At 43.0% G+C, this 17,011-nt stretch overlaps 1 protein-coding gene across 1 annotated transcript; it reads right to left on the bottom strand.

Annotated features, from left to right (window-relative positions):
- Positions 1 to 2,077: 2,077 nt before the first annotated feature.
- Positions 2,078 to 16,360, bottom strand: LOC139471291 (uncharacterized). Its single transcript, XM_071253593.1, has 15 exons — positions 16,307 to 16,360; positions 15,666 to 15,863; positions 14,715 to 14,967; positions 14,188 to 14,205; positions 12,748 to 12,911; positions 11,536 to 11,749; positions 10,743 to 10,916; positions 9,423 to 9,607; positions 8,608 to 8,767; positions 7,801 to 7,912; positions 6,531 to 6,681; positions 5,427 to 5,571; positions 4,176 to 4,341; positions 3,070 to 3,260; positions 2,078 to 2,196 (listed from the first exon to the last, which is right to left on the bottom strand). The coding sequence occupies exons 1-15, from the start codon at positions 16,310 to 16,312 to the stop codon at positions 2,135 to 2,137; spliced, it is 2,199 nt and encodes a 732-aa protein (XP_071109694.1). The 5' UTR covers positions 16,313 to 16,360; the 3' UTR covers positions 2,078 to 2,134.
- Positions 16,361 to 17,011: the final 651 nt, after the last annotated feature.

Raw genomic sequence — 17,011 nt, 5'->3', positions numbered from 1 at the left:
AATATCACTCCTCTGATGCTGTTAATAACACTCCACTGATATTTTTAATAACATTCCTCTAATAATGTTAATAACACTCCTGCAATACTGTTAATAAAACTCCTCTGATACTGTTGATAACACTCTTGTAAAGTACATTCCGTTTGTCGAATATCAGGCCCTCAACATTTTCCAATTAACATATATTCAATTTATATACCGGATTTTTTGTGTAGTCAGGTTCAATGAACTACCTACTACCTTGCGTTTCTTTTTTTGAAGAGTGTATGTCAGATACACGGACTCGCTCACCATAATATAGGCTTTCAAACATTTAAAGATGAAATAACTGCAACATCAATAACTTCAGACTAATCTCCACATAAGGGACGGACCATTTGATATTCGAAGGGGGTGGGGTTGGGTGGGAGAGGGTAGGGGGTAGCTGCCTGCCCCGAATGTTCTTGGAAACAATAATTATGTTCAGACCTTTGCAGAGAAAAAAGAAAATGCTTGCCACAAAAATTACCTTGTTGCAAGGTGTTAAATAAATTCAGTCTAAATAAACAAATGTCTGGTTTTGTAGAGAGAGTTGAAAAATGATCCAATTTCAATACCAAATCCCAGTCCCACCCAACCCCAGACTATCTCATGGTCGGTCCCTACAGGATAAACCAACGCAAATACTGACAGCTGAGTGTGTGGCGACCACCAGCAGCAGGTGCATCTCTGTTGTAGCTTCGTAGGAGACAGACAATGCACACTAATAGCATGGTACGCTATATATCACGGCAGTTCTAATTTATAATGGATCGTAATGGCGAATGCTAACTAATACATTAACTATGTCATACGCAAAATGTTTCTTGTTCTTTATTCAACTTTGATGGCACATCAATAAGGATTGATCGATGCTGATTTGCTTTACCGAGTTACTTTATTATCGCGGTATCTCTATTTTATGTGTGATACGAGTGGATTATAACCACCGCATGTTTTACAGGAAGATCACCACCTCATGCTTTACATGAAGATCACCATGGCATGCTTAATATTCCATGACAAGCACAGTAACCGGCCTCTCAACTTGACACATACTGTCTCCAAATGACATAATTTTGGCACTCGGCTGACAAATGTCAGCTTTTCTAGACTTTCTGTATTTTAAAGAATATTTGGTGCAATAGTCGTAGAAACTCCTCTGAAACTGTTAAGACATCTCCTCTGATACAGTGAATAAGGCTACAGTGATACGCTTCGTTGATACTGTTAATACAACTCTTCTAATACTGTTAATAACACACCTGTGATACTGTTAGTAAAACTCCTCTAATACTGTTTATAACTCTCCTCTCAATCTGTTAATGAAACTCATTTATAACTGGTAATAACAGTCCTCTGCTAAAGTTAGTAACACTCCTCTGATACTGTTAATTCAATTCCTCTGATTCTATTAATAACACTCCTCAGATACTGTAAATGACATTCCCCTGATACTGTTAATAACCCTCCTCTATTTCTATTCATTAAATTCCTCTCATATTATTCATAAAACTCCTCTGAAACTGTTAATAAAATCCATATGATACATACTGTTAATAAGACTCCTGTGTTGCCGTTAATAAAACTCCCCTCTAATTGCTAAAAAAACTTCTGATTTTTGTTTACTGTTAATAAAACTACACTGATACTGTTAATAAAACTCCTCTCTAACTGTTACTAAAACACCTCTGATTTTTGTTACTACCACTCCACTGACACTGTTAATGAAACTCATTTGTAACTGTTAATAACACTCATCTGATACATGTAGTAACACTTCTTTGATAATGTTAATGAAATTTCTCTGATTCTATTAATAAAACTCCTGATACTGTTGATAATACCCCTCTGATACTGTTAATAAAACTCCTCTGGTATTGTTGATAAAACTCCTCTGATACCCTTAGTAACACGCCTCTGACATTTTGCGCGTGAATGGTTGGTTGATTGGCTAACAGGTGACAAAGATGGCTAAAAAATATATCGTAATCTTTCGTGATCATAGTCACCGAGGTCAAATGTCTTCATAATTCCAAACGAAAGATGAAGATCGTAATTGATGGAGAGGACTTTATTAGTCTGAATCTTCACTTATCCCACATTGATAGTTTGTCTAAGGGCAGATGTCCTTGTATGTTGTCGGGAGTTCGTGTGCCAGGGCCAGGTGTTCGAGGGCTGAAACACACACATGGTGTACTACGGTATAAAACGCAGCTTTAAGACGAGGCGAAATCTCTTGTGCAGTTTTATTTCGTTCCATTGGATGTAATTTAGCCATGACATGATATTTTATATAAAACGTCATGGAACAACGCCAGAGAATAATCAGTCTTGATAATCTGCAGAAACAGATTCCATTAGGCTTAAATATTTGACAAAGCTAAAACTGTGTGAACGGGTCACTGAAAATCATTGATGACACCAGGTGTTTATGAAAAGCAACACGCCTTGAAAAACTTCAACATCGCTAATTATGACGTGTTTCCATGTAACATAGCCATTTTATTGTAATCGTATTCTTTCCCATATGTAATTTTGCTTTCAAAGTGATACACTCATGTTGACATAAAGAAACCGAAATCAAGTCTTCAGCAACCTTTGCTTGTTGTAAGAGGCGACTGCTTGTCGTAAGAGGGGACTATGCTTGTCGTAAGAGAATACTATACTTGTAGTAAGAGGCGATTATGCTTCTCGAAAGAAGCGACTAGGGTTCTCGTAAGAGGCGACCTACTTGATCGGACGGCCAGGCTCCCTGACTCCGTTTATGCATGCCATCGTATCTCAATTGCATAGATCAAGATCCATGGCATGGATCAGCCTTGTTCCAGACTCGATTATTTGCAGACCACCGTCATGTAGCTGGTGTATTTGCGGCGTTAAACAACGTACAAATAAACTTTCCATGGTGCGGCACTGGTCGAAGTTTTGGAACATATACTGAACGCTAGATGATATGCAAGTCATACATTGATTTGTGATATGGTCAGCTTTGCAGGAGAGCAAAAGTACCTGTCACAAATACATTTGATTGCTTTATTACCAACGCACCTGCTGTAGAGGCGTGCATGCCAGCGTTGTAGTCGCACGCCACCTCGTTCTTGACGTAGTCCATTCTACTGTCGGTGTAGTCGTCGCTCTGACCAGGGCCGCCTACCATGGCGCCGTACAGCGTGTGGGGGTTGGGGCCTTTGTTCAGCTGGGCGTCCCACCCACACGGCGCCGGTAGCATCGGACAGGAACTTCAATTAAGCATATCATTAGTATGAACGATACTGTTGCACGAAGTAGATATACATATTCAATAAAACAAGCATAAGAATTCAGACAGGATTTCATTCTACAAGAATAAACAATATTCAAATAAACAATATTGGTTATAGGAGAACAGGAGACGACGTAGTTGACGTGTAATGATATTGACAATTGTATTGCGAAACACTTGTTGCGTTCTGCCGCCATACATATATTACAAATCAAAGAATGGGAGTGTTTGCCTGTGAGAAAGTGCATGAGGTAAAGCAATCCCATTTCGTATTATTTTCCGAACTAGTTTCGTTCCTTAATATGTCAATTGTTTTTGTTGTGTGAGTTTTGAAAATCCGGTGTGTACGGGGTCGATCGACATTGAAAACAGTGAAAACCACGTGAGAATCGTAATATGATCCATGACCCGGAGCCAGAATGAATGGACGTCTGAATGAACTGTATGTATTCATGTTTTCATCATACTTAGATAAACGTATTCAAGGCGACGGATTATATTTGAATCCTTTCTCCGTACATGTTGGTGAGGTGAAATGGGGTTCAACGTCGCGCCAAAGATCATTGCATTTATATAGCGACGTGCATGCACGTGTGTGTGTGTGAGTGGCTGCTTGTACTAATCCGGACTGATGCCGATTTATAGTGCTAGCGCATAAGATACCATGTCGCAGTTTAACATGAATACCCCACTTAGATACAGTATACTGACTCCGAGCCGACCAGTCCTTGTTTCAGCTCCTTAATGCCGAGCGCCGGACAGGGTAACAACAAGTACCATCTTTTAACGTCTTTTGGTATGAACACACGGGAATCGAACCCTGGACCTTCCGCTCACCGGGCGGACGCTCTACAACCAGACCACAAAGGCGGTCTGTTTAGAAGTACCAGACCTGGCTCGGTGATGTGGCTTCACGGGAGGGTTGACACCAAATCCGACGATGTAGCTCCTTCCGGTGTCACCGTAGGCGTAGTGCAGCTGCGACATTGCCCACTTCCGGTATTCTTCTGTGTGGAGGCCATTGTCCGCGGCGACCAGGGCGATGAAAGCTGTGTTAGCTGGAAGCGACATGGGCGAGTGAGTGAATGAGTGGGTGATCATTGAACGGTATTTCAGTTACTAGTATACCTCTGTGTGCCCGTTCAGGGTTGTGGGAAAGCCTTACATGTCAAGCACGGGCTTGGTGCTGCCAAATGGTGTGAACCTGGGACCTTTCATCTATCGAAAATAGGAGACTAAGATCAGAGAGATAAGATAAGACAATCCGGTAAGAGTGATTGCGTTTGGTTACATAGTTGACCCAAGCAATGGTAAAACTTGATCTCGACAACAGCGACATGTTAAGAGCACATGCAGGAAGTATTAAGCTGACATGTAGTGATATAACTGGAATACCGTTCAAAGATCACACACTCCGTATGGCTGTATTTGTTTGTGTGCTCCTCATATATACATATATGATATAACAAATACAGCCATACAGAGTGTGTGATCTTTGAACGGTATTCCAGTTATATCACTACATGTCAGCTTAATGTGAGAGAAAACCTCGAAGTGATGCAGGTCTCCGACCACTTTGGTAAAATCCACGAGCACGGTGCTGATAAACTTAAAACCAAACCAGGTTAAAACTAACCAGGATTCGAACCAACTATCATAGGTTTCTTGCGAGCCAAGTGGACGCAACCCTGCACAGCGAACTGAAAAATGTAAAGATCCGGGGTAGAATAGGTCTTCAGCAACCCATGCGTGTCATCAAAGGCGACTATGCTTGTCGTAAGAGGCGACTAACGGGATCGGGTGGTCAGGTTCCATGACTTGGTTGATGCATGTCATTGTATCCCAATTGCGTGGATCGATGCTCATGATATCAATCACTGGATTGTCTGGTACAGACTCGATTATTTACAGACCGCCGCCATAAAGCTGGAATATTGCTGAGTGCGGCGTTAAACAACAAATAAACACAAACAAACAGCACAGCGAATTGAGGCGCTTTAGCCAACAGGGCCACTCGTGTCCCCGAGATAATTTTTATGCTCTTTAAGACAATGTTCGACATATATTGTGGGAAATAACACTTGAACAGATAGGATTTCTTTACAATAAGGTGGAGTAGAGCAGCATCATGGTTTGGACGTACCAGCATATCGGAGGGCTCCCCACTGCAGTCTGAACGCCATACACTTGGGGCTGTAGGGGACATCTCCCCCAGGAAACCACATAGTGAACGTGTCCTCAATGTCCTTCTTGTACAGGTCCTTCTTGGTCTCCTCATACAGCAGCATCTGGAGGATGAGGACACTATGTCGTGAAGGTCTAGAACCATCTGGTGACTATCACATACTGTTTTACTCAGTGGAGAACCATAGGGTCACAGGAATAACAGTATACAGGGCTACGTGTGCCTGTGAAGGATGGATATAGAATTTATTATATATATTGTATATGGAACTACATATACAATGAAGGTGAGGGGAGGTGAAGAGGGGTTTAGGGTCGCGTCCAAGATTATTGCTCTTATATAGCGACATGCATGCACGTGGGTGTGTGGCTACTTGTACTAGTCCGGACTTATGCCGATTTTTAGTGCGGCTGTTTAACATGAATACCCAACTCAGACACAGTATACTGACTCCGAGCCGATCAGTCCTTGTTGTAGCACCTTAATGCCGAGCGCCAGACAGGGTAACAACAAGTACCATCTTTTAACGTCTTTTGGTATGAACACACGGGAATCGAACCCTGGACCTTCCGCTCACCGGGCGGACGCTCTACAACTCTATATCTATGTGGTGACTTTTATATATGGAACTACATGTATTGATGAAGGATGAATGTACTGACACGATGCCAATCTACTGGTCTTGATATCACTCAAATACTGTCTAACAAAAGGGCGTACAAACTCGGGGGCACGGGTGGCCCAGTCGTCTAAGGCGCCGCGATTCGCTGTGCAGAGTTGCGTCCCTTGGCCACGCCAGAAACCTATGATTGTGGGTTCGAATCCCGGTTCGCCCCAATTATGTTTCTAGGTTTGTTGGCACCATACCCGTGCTCGTGAGTTTCACCGAAGTGGTAAACGTCTGAGACCTGCATCACTTCGGGCTTTCCTCCCACATTAAGCTGACACGCCGTGATATAACTGGAATAATGTTAAAAGCAGCGTTAAACCCAACTCACTTACTCACTACATACAATCTCACTCACTCCGTTTACTGAAAGTTATATGGTACAGAGAACCTACATTTGCTCCAGCCACTTTCTCGTCCCAGGAGAAGCCCCAGGCAGCAACACCGATGTGGTGCAGCTCGGCGTAGTCGAGGTAGGCCTTGTCCCCAGTCGCCCTGTATAACCACATCCCACCCCAGCTGTTCTCGTCAGTAAAGTTCTGTGATCTGGAACAGAACAGTAGCGCATTGTAGCCATGTGTTCATTCATTAGGTTAGATCAGGTCATTGAGAGTTTTATGCCGTGTCGTTTGGACATTTTTGTGTACTAACTACCACTTGGTCCAAACAGGTCACTACTCAAGTCGAACTTGGGTAATCTATATCACTCGAAACAGGTTAAGGAACTCCCACATGACATGGAAACTACAGTCATATGACAGAATAAGGTGTGTCTTAACTTGAGTGGTATATCGTACCTGATACACTGAAATAGGACGGAAATATTTCGAGCGATGTGTTTCCTTCAGTTGGTCGAAACATACGGAGCATGTCATCCAATGTAGATCATTGGACGTTCAATGTGTTCATGTATAAGATAGCAAATTAAATACAACGTTATCACTATTATTTTCCCCGGATTCAGGTTTGGCTGATTCCGGAAACGGAAGTCGAGACATTTGATGTCAAACGGTTCCGGAATAACGGGTCAATATGTCGTGTCATGCCCCATCTTCCCGAGGCAAGAGAGTTCACTGACGTTCAAAGTCCAGTTTCCACCCTTGCCGAACTAGGATGGCTCGATCGTAGCACCACCAGTGGCTATTACGAGTTATGTCCCTTCTATGCCTCTCCTATGGACCAATCAGATTCAACCTCTCGTATCCCTTGCATTTGCTTCAAACAAAATGGCGGCGCCCAGTCAAGACGATCTGATCGATAATCAAGATCTATAATGTGACAAAACGGATCTTACATCGCGAAGTGCATCCAATCACGTTAGCACCCTGATTAAAATCATGAAAAGAATTGGAAAATATCTGTTGATACCTGGTTGGCGGTGCACATGCTTTGTAAATCCTGCAATCGACCGAAATCTGCATGACAGTGTACCAGTCGGATATCGATGACTTTTGCGCTATATGCATAGACTCGTTAGTCCAAATAAAGTCGAACTCCACAATACCGGACCAGTTTGGCAAGGGTGGAAACTGGACTTTAGTAGTCAGTTAACTCCCTTGCCTCGGGAAGATGGTCATGCCCATGCTATAGTCGGAATTGTATAATGGACTCTTCTTTATCAGAGATTTCCTTATGATTACGAAAATTGGGATTATTTATAATCACGTGTAGAACCCAGCAGCTGCTGACACGCTGGCACTGTAGAAGGCCTGGTTATTTTTGCCAAAGTCAAACAGTTCCTTAGCATGCTTCAGAAGGATGGCGGAGTAGGCAGGATCTAGAAGGAGAACGTCAGGGCTTTGATTTGCATTTAGGAGTTGGTAGAACAGGAACACGTGGAAATTGTGGTCTTTTATGTAATTTCTCATGACATTTCGTTGCTACTTCATAATTTGTTTCGTTTTTCATAATAATACAATAAACATTGTTTAAACTACATCCGTGGTGGATAGAGCCTTTGCCCAGAGAGCGGAAAGCCGTGAGTTTGATACCAGACGCGCCATGCCGCAAGGGGTTTAAAGATGGTACCTCATGTTATCCTGCCTGGCATCAAAGGGATAAAACAAGGACTGGTCTGATTGAAGTCAGTATACTGTGTCTCTTTTGGCTAGCACTATGCAGCAAATCGCAATATAAGTGCAATATTCTTCAACGCAAAGTTAGACCAAATGTGACATCACCTCCACCTCCTGCAACCCTCACCAAGGGTTGCCCAATGGTCTAGGGACACAGTGCGATCACAGTGGCGTCCCTTATCAGTTCCAGGACCCGCTGGTCGCCGTTTCGAACACTGCGATTAGCCGTGTTACTGTGTTGAACGTAAGGGTCCTGTGTCTCTTTGGATTTCTTCAGACATTAAACTGACACGACATGATGTAACTGAAGTACGGTTGAAAGTGGGGTAGAACGCAACTCACTTCCTCAGTGAAATTAGGAACTTTGAACAAAGGTGTAGCATTATGTATGTCCCACCTTTGTCCTTGAAAGCTATAGACCCAGCAGCCATGGCAGACGCAGTCTCCATTGCAATGTCTGAACCTGCTGCCGCTGTATCAATCTTGTAGGCTGGTCTGGACATGGTCATTCGCTCTGGACTTGTCCACGACCCGTGATCCGTGCCGCCATTACCAACCTGCAACAACACAAAACATACCTTGATCTCGAATTAGTTCACTTATATTAAGCAGGGATAGTACCCGTGAAGATCCGGGGTGGAATAGGTCTTCACAACCCATGCTTGTCGTAAGATGCAACTATGCTTGTCGTTAGAAGCGACTAACGGGATCGGGTGGTCAGGCTCACTGACTTGGTTGATGCATGTGATTGTATCCACACTGCGTAGATCGATGCTCATGGTCTCAATCACTGAATTGTCTGGTCAAGACTCGGTCATTTACAGACCACCGTCATATCGCTGGAATATTGCTGAGTGCGGCGTTAAACAACAAACAAACAGACAGACGGTACCATTAACGCTTCCCAACAGTTGCATGAATCCTTTCAGAACAACCTTTCAAAACAACCTCTAAAATCATCTAAACTATGACGTCGATTCTCCTCCCTGCTCCTGAGGGTCCGATGGCTACGACGTATGACTGCGTTGCGTCATCGTTCCCTGAAGGAGCGGATCGTTTCTCATGCTGCCAACCACTGGTCTGCCTTTGAGAAATGATTATATACAGGCTGCCATAAGATGATTTTAATATTATAACTGTAGCGTCAAACACTATCAATCACGCACTTTTCTATAGAGATGTCCTTTAACTGAATATTCATTGGATACCCACCTGTACCCACAACTCGTTCGGCTTGGTGTGACACTTGATGAAGTAGTCCAGAGGCCACTTGATGCACTCGTACATGTCCTCCAGCTGCCCTGTTGCATTGTAGGCGTCCTTGTATCTGATGAGACTCCACGTCAGGAGGGTCGTGCTGAACGCCATTGGGAAGTTGAACTTCACGTTGTCCCCAGCTGTGTGCAAGAGTGAGTGAGTATAATTTTACGCCGCTTTTTGCAATATGCATACATTATCACGGCGGGGGATACCGGGATACCATTCTCCACATGGACTTCACACATTGTAGCCATGTGGGGAATCGAACTTGGCTCTTCGGTGTGACGAGCCAACGCTTTTACCACTAGGCTACCCCACCGCCCTTTATGCAAGAGGAATAGTAGATTTAGAAATATCATCTGAATGTCTCTCGAAAGTGAACGTTCAACTGAAGTATTTAAGACACAAAGTGGCAGTTTAGAAGCTGTGTTATCAATGAATACAGAGTTGTCTTCAGCGTCGTGAATCGTAGCTGTATCACGCAAGCGGCCAACAACCATGTGCCATCCAGTTCTGGATCACTTGCTTGATCTTCTCGAAGACGTAATGTACTATCCGTGAGACGCCCCAGTGAAGTGGAACGTCACATTGTCTCCAGCCAAAGACTGATTTGCCATGACTTAAAACACTCAGTGTGTGTAGTAGACCATACGTCAAATAAAACCAGACACTGAATACACTATCAAGGTTGTATAATATAAGTCGCGCTTGAGGGATCCGAACGCCTCGCCTTCCAGGTGATTATAGGGAACGTCTTCATTAATACACACAATGAACATTACTGTGTATGGTTTGTCCGATCAAGTGTATACGGTTTCACTGAAGGGTTTCACCATGGATTGTAACATTAAGTGAGTGAATATGGTTTTACGCCGGGTTTTTTTCTTCAATATTCCAGCAACATCACGGCGGGAAATGGGCTTCACAAATTGTACCCATGTGGGGAATCGAACCCGGGTCTTCGGCGTGACGAGTAAACGCTTTAACCACTTGGCCACCCCACCGCCCGATGGATACATTGACATACATGTAATTGACACATATATACGTGATGTCACACTCCACACATTATTTCCATACACAATTTTTAATAACTTTATTTCATCATATAATGTTCAAAGCATGGATTGCGTCTCGCGAATATTTTGCTACACCATTGAACTCAAGAATCTCCTCCTATATAAATTTAAGCGACAAAGCCATTTTCTATCGTACGATTTCGACCATACAATAGTCATGTCTTTATGAATCACTATCAACTGATGAACATACCATCGTACCATCCACCAGTCAGATCCTCGCCGCCAGATCCCTTGTCTCCTAACGCCGAGTCCCCCCTCCAGGGGATCCTGTTGTCAGGGGGGAGTTTCCCGGATCTCTGAGCCTCGTAGAACAGGATGGACTTCATCAGGATCTCACCATAGTTGTATTTTGTGGCTTGGGCTCCTGGAGTTAATATCAACAAATAACATTTCAACTTCGGCACCATGTGTCAAAGAACTCCAGTGGAGAATGAAATTAGGATTTAAAATGTCACAGTTTTATTGTTTTTCGTATTTGTAAATGCTTCAATAATTGCTGAAATTAATGTAATGACAGTTAAATGCACACCGGCTGAAATCTATAATGTTTTCTATTACCATTTAACCTTCAACAACTGCATCCCGGGGCATTGATTAAATGTCATCTCACCTTATAAAACTGATGGGGCGGTGAAGTAGCCCAGTGGTTAAAGCGTTCGCTCGTCACGCCGAAGATCCGGGTTCGATTTCCGACATGGGTTTAAAGTGTGAAGACCATTTCTGGTTTCCCCCGCTATGTTATTGCTGGGATATTGCTAAAAGCGGCGCAAAACCATACTCACTCACTTTATAAAATTGATACTTGCTGTCTTATATTCATCTCTCCTAAAAAAACTGGTACTTTGAATAGGGTCTTCTCTCGTCTCACCTTTAAAAACTGTGGCATTGTTCCATTTTCATCACACCTTTTTAAACTCTGTACCTTGGAACTGGTTTTTTATCTCTCCTACAAAACCCTGGGTAAGTTGTGTTTTTAATCTCACCTTGAACCAGCGGTACTCGGGGCACTGTTTGATCGTCGTTGGTGACGTCAACGAGTACGGCGTACGCTGTAGGGACGCCGCCCCCGCACACCTGCCCGGTCATCCTGACACAGTAGTTGCTGCCGCCGTAGTGGACGCCCTTAGTGTTCTTGTTCACCAGGACAGCGTGCTTTGTACAGGATGTTGTGTCGCTGATGAATTCTCCGTCATAGTTCTAGAAGTGAAAGTGAGCCTGTTTAAACAGTACTCCCTCAGGTTAATGCGAGAGATACATGTAAGACCAAAGTACTACTACAGGTTTGGTGGAACACACTGTTATATCGCAGAGTATTCATTTTAATTCTTGAATAATGATTGTAACTGTGTTACATTTTTTTCTGTTGAGTTTCGGTAGACGCTCATTGCATTGTGTTTGGGCAGTGATTAGTTGTCAGGAATTAAGTACTATTTGATGTAAACAGTTTTGAGGAAGTTGCTAGTGTGATATGTAAACTTCCGGAATACCGTCGACAGATGTGGAATATTCTGTAATGTTCTACTGCCGCTGGACAGTGCGGGCACTGTGTAGAAGTTTAAAGTAGCTACTTAGGCAGTATATAATGGGACAAGAGTGTGTTTACGCATCTCTCACACTTTTCATCACATCAAGACCAGCTTTCATGTGTGGATCACTCATCATCCCTGATTCCCTGCCTTGGCCTGACTCGGAAGCTTGACCGCTTGGTGAATAAATATAAGTTTATGGATGTGGAGAATGTAATGTGGAGAATCAACGATTCGAACTTACTACTGGTTGGGTCCTGACTCTGATGATGTATAATACTAGATCTTGAAGCAGTGGTCACCCCCGTTGATCGGCTTTATATAGTCCAAACAAAAAGGTGCTCACAAAATTTGGTGCTCTTCTCGAAGTCAGACCCGTCTTATCACAATAAGTATTTTCATTATTGATCAGATCGTCTTGATTGAGCGCCGCCATTTGTTTTGAAGCAAATGCAAGTGACATGAGAGGTGGAATCTGATTGGTCAATAGGAGTGACAAGGAAGGGACATAACTCATAATGGCCTCTGGTGGCGCTACGATCGAGCCTAGAGATTCCATCCTAGTTTGACAAGGGTGGAAACTAGACTTTTACAGTCAGTTAACTTCCTTGCTTTGAGAAGATGTTAGGCACGTAGTGTATACAAAAGTACTGACGATGGAGCACATACATTGAGCGACTTTGTCTCCTGGCTGAAGTGTATGTCCAGCTCCCATGCAACTATCTCGACCTTTAAGTCGAAGCAGAATTCGCCCTCCCACGTTGTGCCATAGTGCTGACTCAGCTTCATCTGGGACGTGATGTTGTGTCGTTTGTGGAGGGGTGTTATTGGCTCTGGAAATACGTTCTGGGCATGTAACAAACAAACACTTACTCTTTTTATAAAATTAAAGCAACAAAACCCTTTCCATATCTAATAGAAGCCGATTGTACGATACCGACTATATCATTACCATATGTTTATGAATCACTATCAAATAGTAATCGCGAAAGGGTGAACGTATCTTGCCCCACCGATGGCACAAATCACAAACACATGCAAAGGCAAGTCAAATGTTCATTTTAAAAAAGCACGAGAACATATGCTACAAGTCAAAATAGGGAATTGCGTCGGATATCATTTTTGTCAAAATTGGAAATGTCAACATGTCTGCCATAAAACTTTTTGAAAGCTTTTTTGAGGCCTTAAAAGTTGTAACCTTGATCAAACAACTTCTGAGCAAGAGTCGTATGACGCTCTTTGAAATCTTGGCAGTGGCACAGAAAATGTGTGAGTGACGGATGCAACCGGTAGGGCAGAACATGCGTTCTCTTTTCGCGAACACCTGGTGTCATCACTGATTGTCAGTGAACCTTTCATGTGATGTTCATCGCTATTTTGCCATTTGCGCCCTGTGTGAGTCTGCCGGTAATCGAAATTGATCAATCTCTGGCGTGGACGAGTTGGTCAGTTATACCAGCTTCAGTTTGGAGAGAATAGTGACAAGAAAAACCTTTCCCATATTAATAAGAAAGAGTCCGCTGTAAGATGTTCAATCATGAACATCATGTTACACATGTCGTAGACGTTACCGAGAGAAAATGTACAGGGTTGACAAAGGGAGGTAACTAGAGCGATTGAATCCATGAGCCGCGGATACTTGCACGACTAAGAGGCGCTACTCGGGTCGCCTTGGACAGCTTGTGCCTTTGTACTCCTTTAGAACCTGAAAGGTTCTGGTAAATTGTCCGTGTTCAGAGGTCCATCCTTAGTGAGTGTCATTTGGTGCTTGCTGCTATTTCAACAGCTCGATATTGAGGATATATATCTCTCTTTTGGATTGGGGCGGTCGGGTAGCCTAGTGGTTAAAGCGTTCGCTCGTGACGCCGAACACCCGGGTTCGATTCCCGACATGGGTACAATGTGTGAAGCCCATTTCTGGTGTTCCCCGCCGTGATATTGCCGGAATATTGCTAAAAGCGGCGTAAAATTAAACTCATTCACACTCTTTTGGATTGTTTGTTTCTAACGCCGAACTCAGCAATATTCCGCAGTGGTGTTTTAATGCCTATGCCTATCCCGTGAGGTTTGTGGGAAGAATGCAGTGAAAATACAACAACGTCTGCTTACCAGTGGTTGGTGGCCATGCTGAAACATAATAATATATTTTTGAAATAATAGTAAAAATAATAATAGGCCATTAATATTGCGCATATTTCCACACCACTCAGGGGCATGCTCAAAGCGCTATTATAAGCCAGGTTTCTGGCTCAGTGTGCTCTCAAGAATCATTCTCAGCTCTCTGGGGAGTATACAACCCAAGCTACCTGTTAGGCGCTAGATGGTTAACAACCACATGGCCATCTCATCCTACCGGGTACCCATTCACTGCGCCATTGCACTATTATAATACTGACCAGTTGAGATGTTGACACGTTATCGCGCTAAAATATAACGTTGAAAAGTATCAAGATTCAGTTCAAAGTACTGAAGTTAAACCGGGACGTTTTCATTTTCAACAGTGCCGCCGCAAACTGAATTCCATTGACCCCTATAATAATATGTTGGCTTCTGGGGTTAGTTAGAAGTGGTGGCTTCGTTTTAACCGAACTTCGTTATAACCGGAATTGATATAGATAATCAACAATGTGTCTCACTTTCCCCAGGGGCGAGTGTTATGGTCGTGGTGGGCGTGGTCGGAGAGGCGGTGGTAGTCGTGGTTGTCTGTGTCGTGGTGGGCAGAGGGAGATCCACAGTTAGGTTGACAGTGGGGTTGATGTCCCCGTTACCGTGGCCGTTGAAGTTGATGCAGAGACTGTCGCCCACGTGTTCGTCCCCGTTGAAGGGTTTATTGACGAGGACGAATTCCCGCCCGTCTGGAGTCTGAGACTCGATCTCGGCTAACCATATCTAGAGTGAGTGAGTGATTTTACTTAAAATCCAGTTGACCAGTTTTTCAGTTATAGTGCAGCGTGCAAGCGTAATGCAAGTGTTAGGAATTCCAAAGTGACGATGACATTACAGCTGTGGCAACTCTCGAGAAAGAGTAGGATTTTGGCAGAAAATAATTATGATTTGGAATTCGAACCCACGCGCACGACCAGTGGTTGGTGTCACGCCAAGCAAGTAGTGGCGCATATACCCACTGGGCCACCCGTTCTCCCGATATGAAAAGGGAAACTGAATTTGATGGGATGGAACGCCAATTGCCAAAACTCGAATAATTATGGGATTTTCTATCCATTAGACAATGTGCCCTTAGAGCAAACACCATGGTTTGGTTGAGCCATCCAAAACACGATGTGAAGTGGTTGTCTTTTGGATTCTGGAATATTTTGTCCAAATATACGAATGCACCAAATACTACAAATATTCAATAAAAACGAACAAATGGAAACATATTATATTAGGGATAACACTTTCTTTGTACAGGATGTCAATCACTGGATTGTCTGGTCCAGACACGATTATTTACAGACCGCCGTCATATAGCTGGAATACTGCTGAGTGCGGCGTTAAACAACAAACAAACAAACATTTGATCAGTTTCTAAATAGGCGTCATCTTTTTAAAACAAACGAAGGGAAAGCTAATTATATCCGTCACACCTCGAGTTTTGTAACTGGTTCGCTGAACTGTATGTGTGCCTTCCAGGAAGTGACGTCAACAGAGAATGGGATGCAGAATTTCCCCTCGAACCCGCCCTCCCAGTGATGGCCCATGGTGACAGGAACTATCACGGACATGACGGGGCCCACACAGACTCCGAAGACAAAGACTAGTAGCATCTGGAACTCACAACAATGCTGGTTGATATTAGAACTTTCTATTTTCAAGAGTGGCGTCCTCTATTTATTACATGTTGGCTTATTGAGTGCAGTAAACTACGGTTATAACGAACTCAAAGCGGCCATTAATTTAAGTTCGTTATAACCGTAGTTCGTTTTAATCATATGTACAGCATACATACAGCAGTGGCCGGGACAAAAAAAAGTTCGTAATATATGTCAGTTCGTTATAAGCGTGTTCGTTATAAACGTAGTTTACTTTATCCATTTCGAAAGATTCTATTACGTATTGTTATGAACATTTCGAAATTTCGTAACTGAATTTATATTTATGATTCAACATTTAAGGTAGTGTTAGATCTATTTCAGGTCAGATAACGATGTGTTGATATGAAAGAAATGTCTGTTTTGCATGTTTCGCAGCACTTAACACATTGTAAAAATATCAAGTATACATTTACCTGCATGTTGCCAATGTGGTACACACCATGTACAGAGGGGCCTCGCAGCGCCCTGTTCAACAATCGTGTGTGACCTTGACAGATATCCTTCCACTCACGTGTGAATTTAACTTCTGTAAATAAGTGAAGAGATAACAGTTTTACATTTTCATACCTATTTTGTTATTATTTTTTTCATAAAGAATTGTATGAAGATTATTATTTTCCTCAGCAGTGTCAGTGAAATGTGACAAAATAAATATGCATAATGTTTATCTACAAATATATATTTTAAACATTCCGGGATTCAGGATCGGATTTATTCCCCAGCAGCCTCTGCATTTGGAAAATAAAAGTGACAAAACCATTTCCCTTATCACAAGACATTTATAAGCAGAATCCATAGGTCTTCAGCTCCCCATGCTTGCCGTAAGAGGCGACTAAAGGGATCGTATAGTCAGGCTCGATGACTTGGTTTATGCATGTCATCGTATCCCAATTTCGTGGATCGATGTTCATGATATCAACCACGTCAGCGAGCCTGACCTTCCGATCCCGTTAGTCGCCTCCTACGACAGGCATTGGTTGCTGAAGATTAGTGTTAACCGGATCTTCACGGGACAGTGACATGAGTGGACGTGTATTTTCAGCATAGTAACATTCACATATCACATTCTTAAAGCCATGGTGGCGATTAGGTCCAGGGTTAATAGCCAAGTAGACTGT

The sequence above is a fragment of the Haliotis cracherodii genome, unplaced genomic scaffold, assembly GCF_022045235.1.
Source record: "Haliotis cracherodii isolate W230 unplaced genomic scaffold, xgHalCrac1.p SCAF_22, whole genome shotgun sequence".
Taxonomy (NCBI): Eukaryota; Metazoa; Mollusca; class Gastropoda; order Lepetellida; family Haliotidae; genus Haliotis; species Haliotis cracherodii.
This window is presented reverse-complemented; position numbering and strand designations above follow the sequence as displayed.

Excerpts from the sequence above, each read along its gene's own strand:
- LOC139471291 (XM_071253593.1), bottom strand. Across the intron at positions 11,750-12,747 it reads AGGAGACAAAGTCGCTCAAT|AACTATGACGGAGAATTCAT; the intron begins GTATGTGCTCCA and ends TTTCACTTCTAG. Across the intron at positions 8,768-9,422 it reads CGAACGAGTTGTGGGTACAG|GTTGGTAATGGCGGCACGGA; the intron begins GTGGGTATCCAA and ends GTGTTGTTGCAG.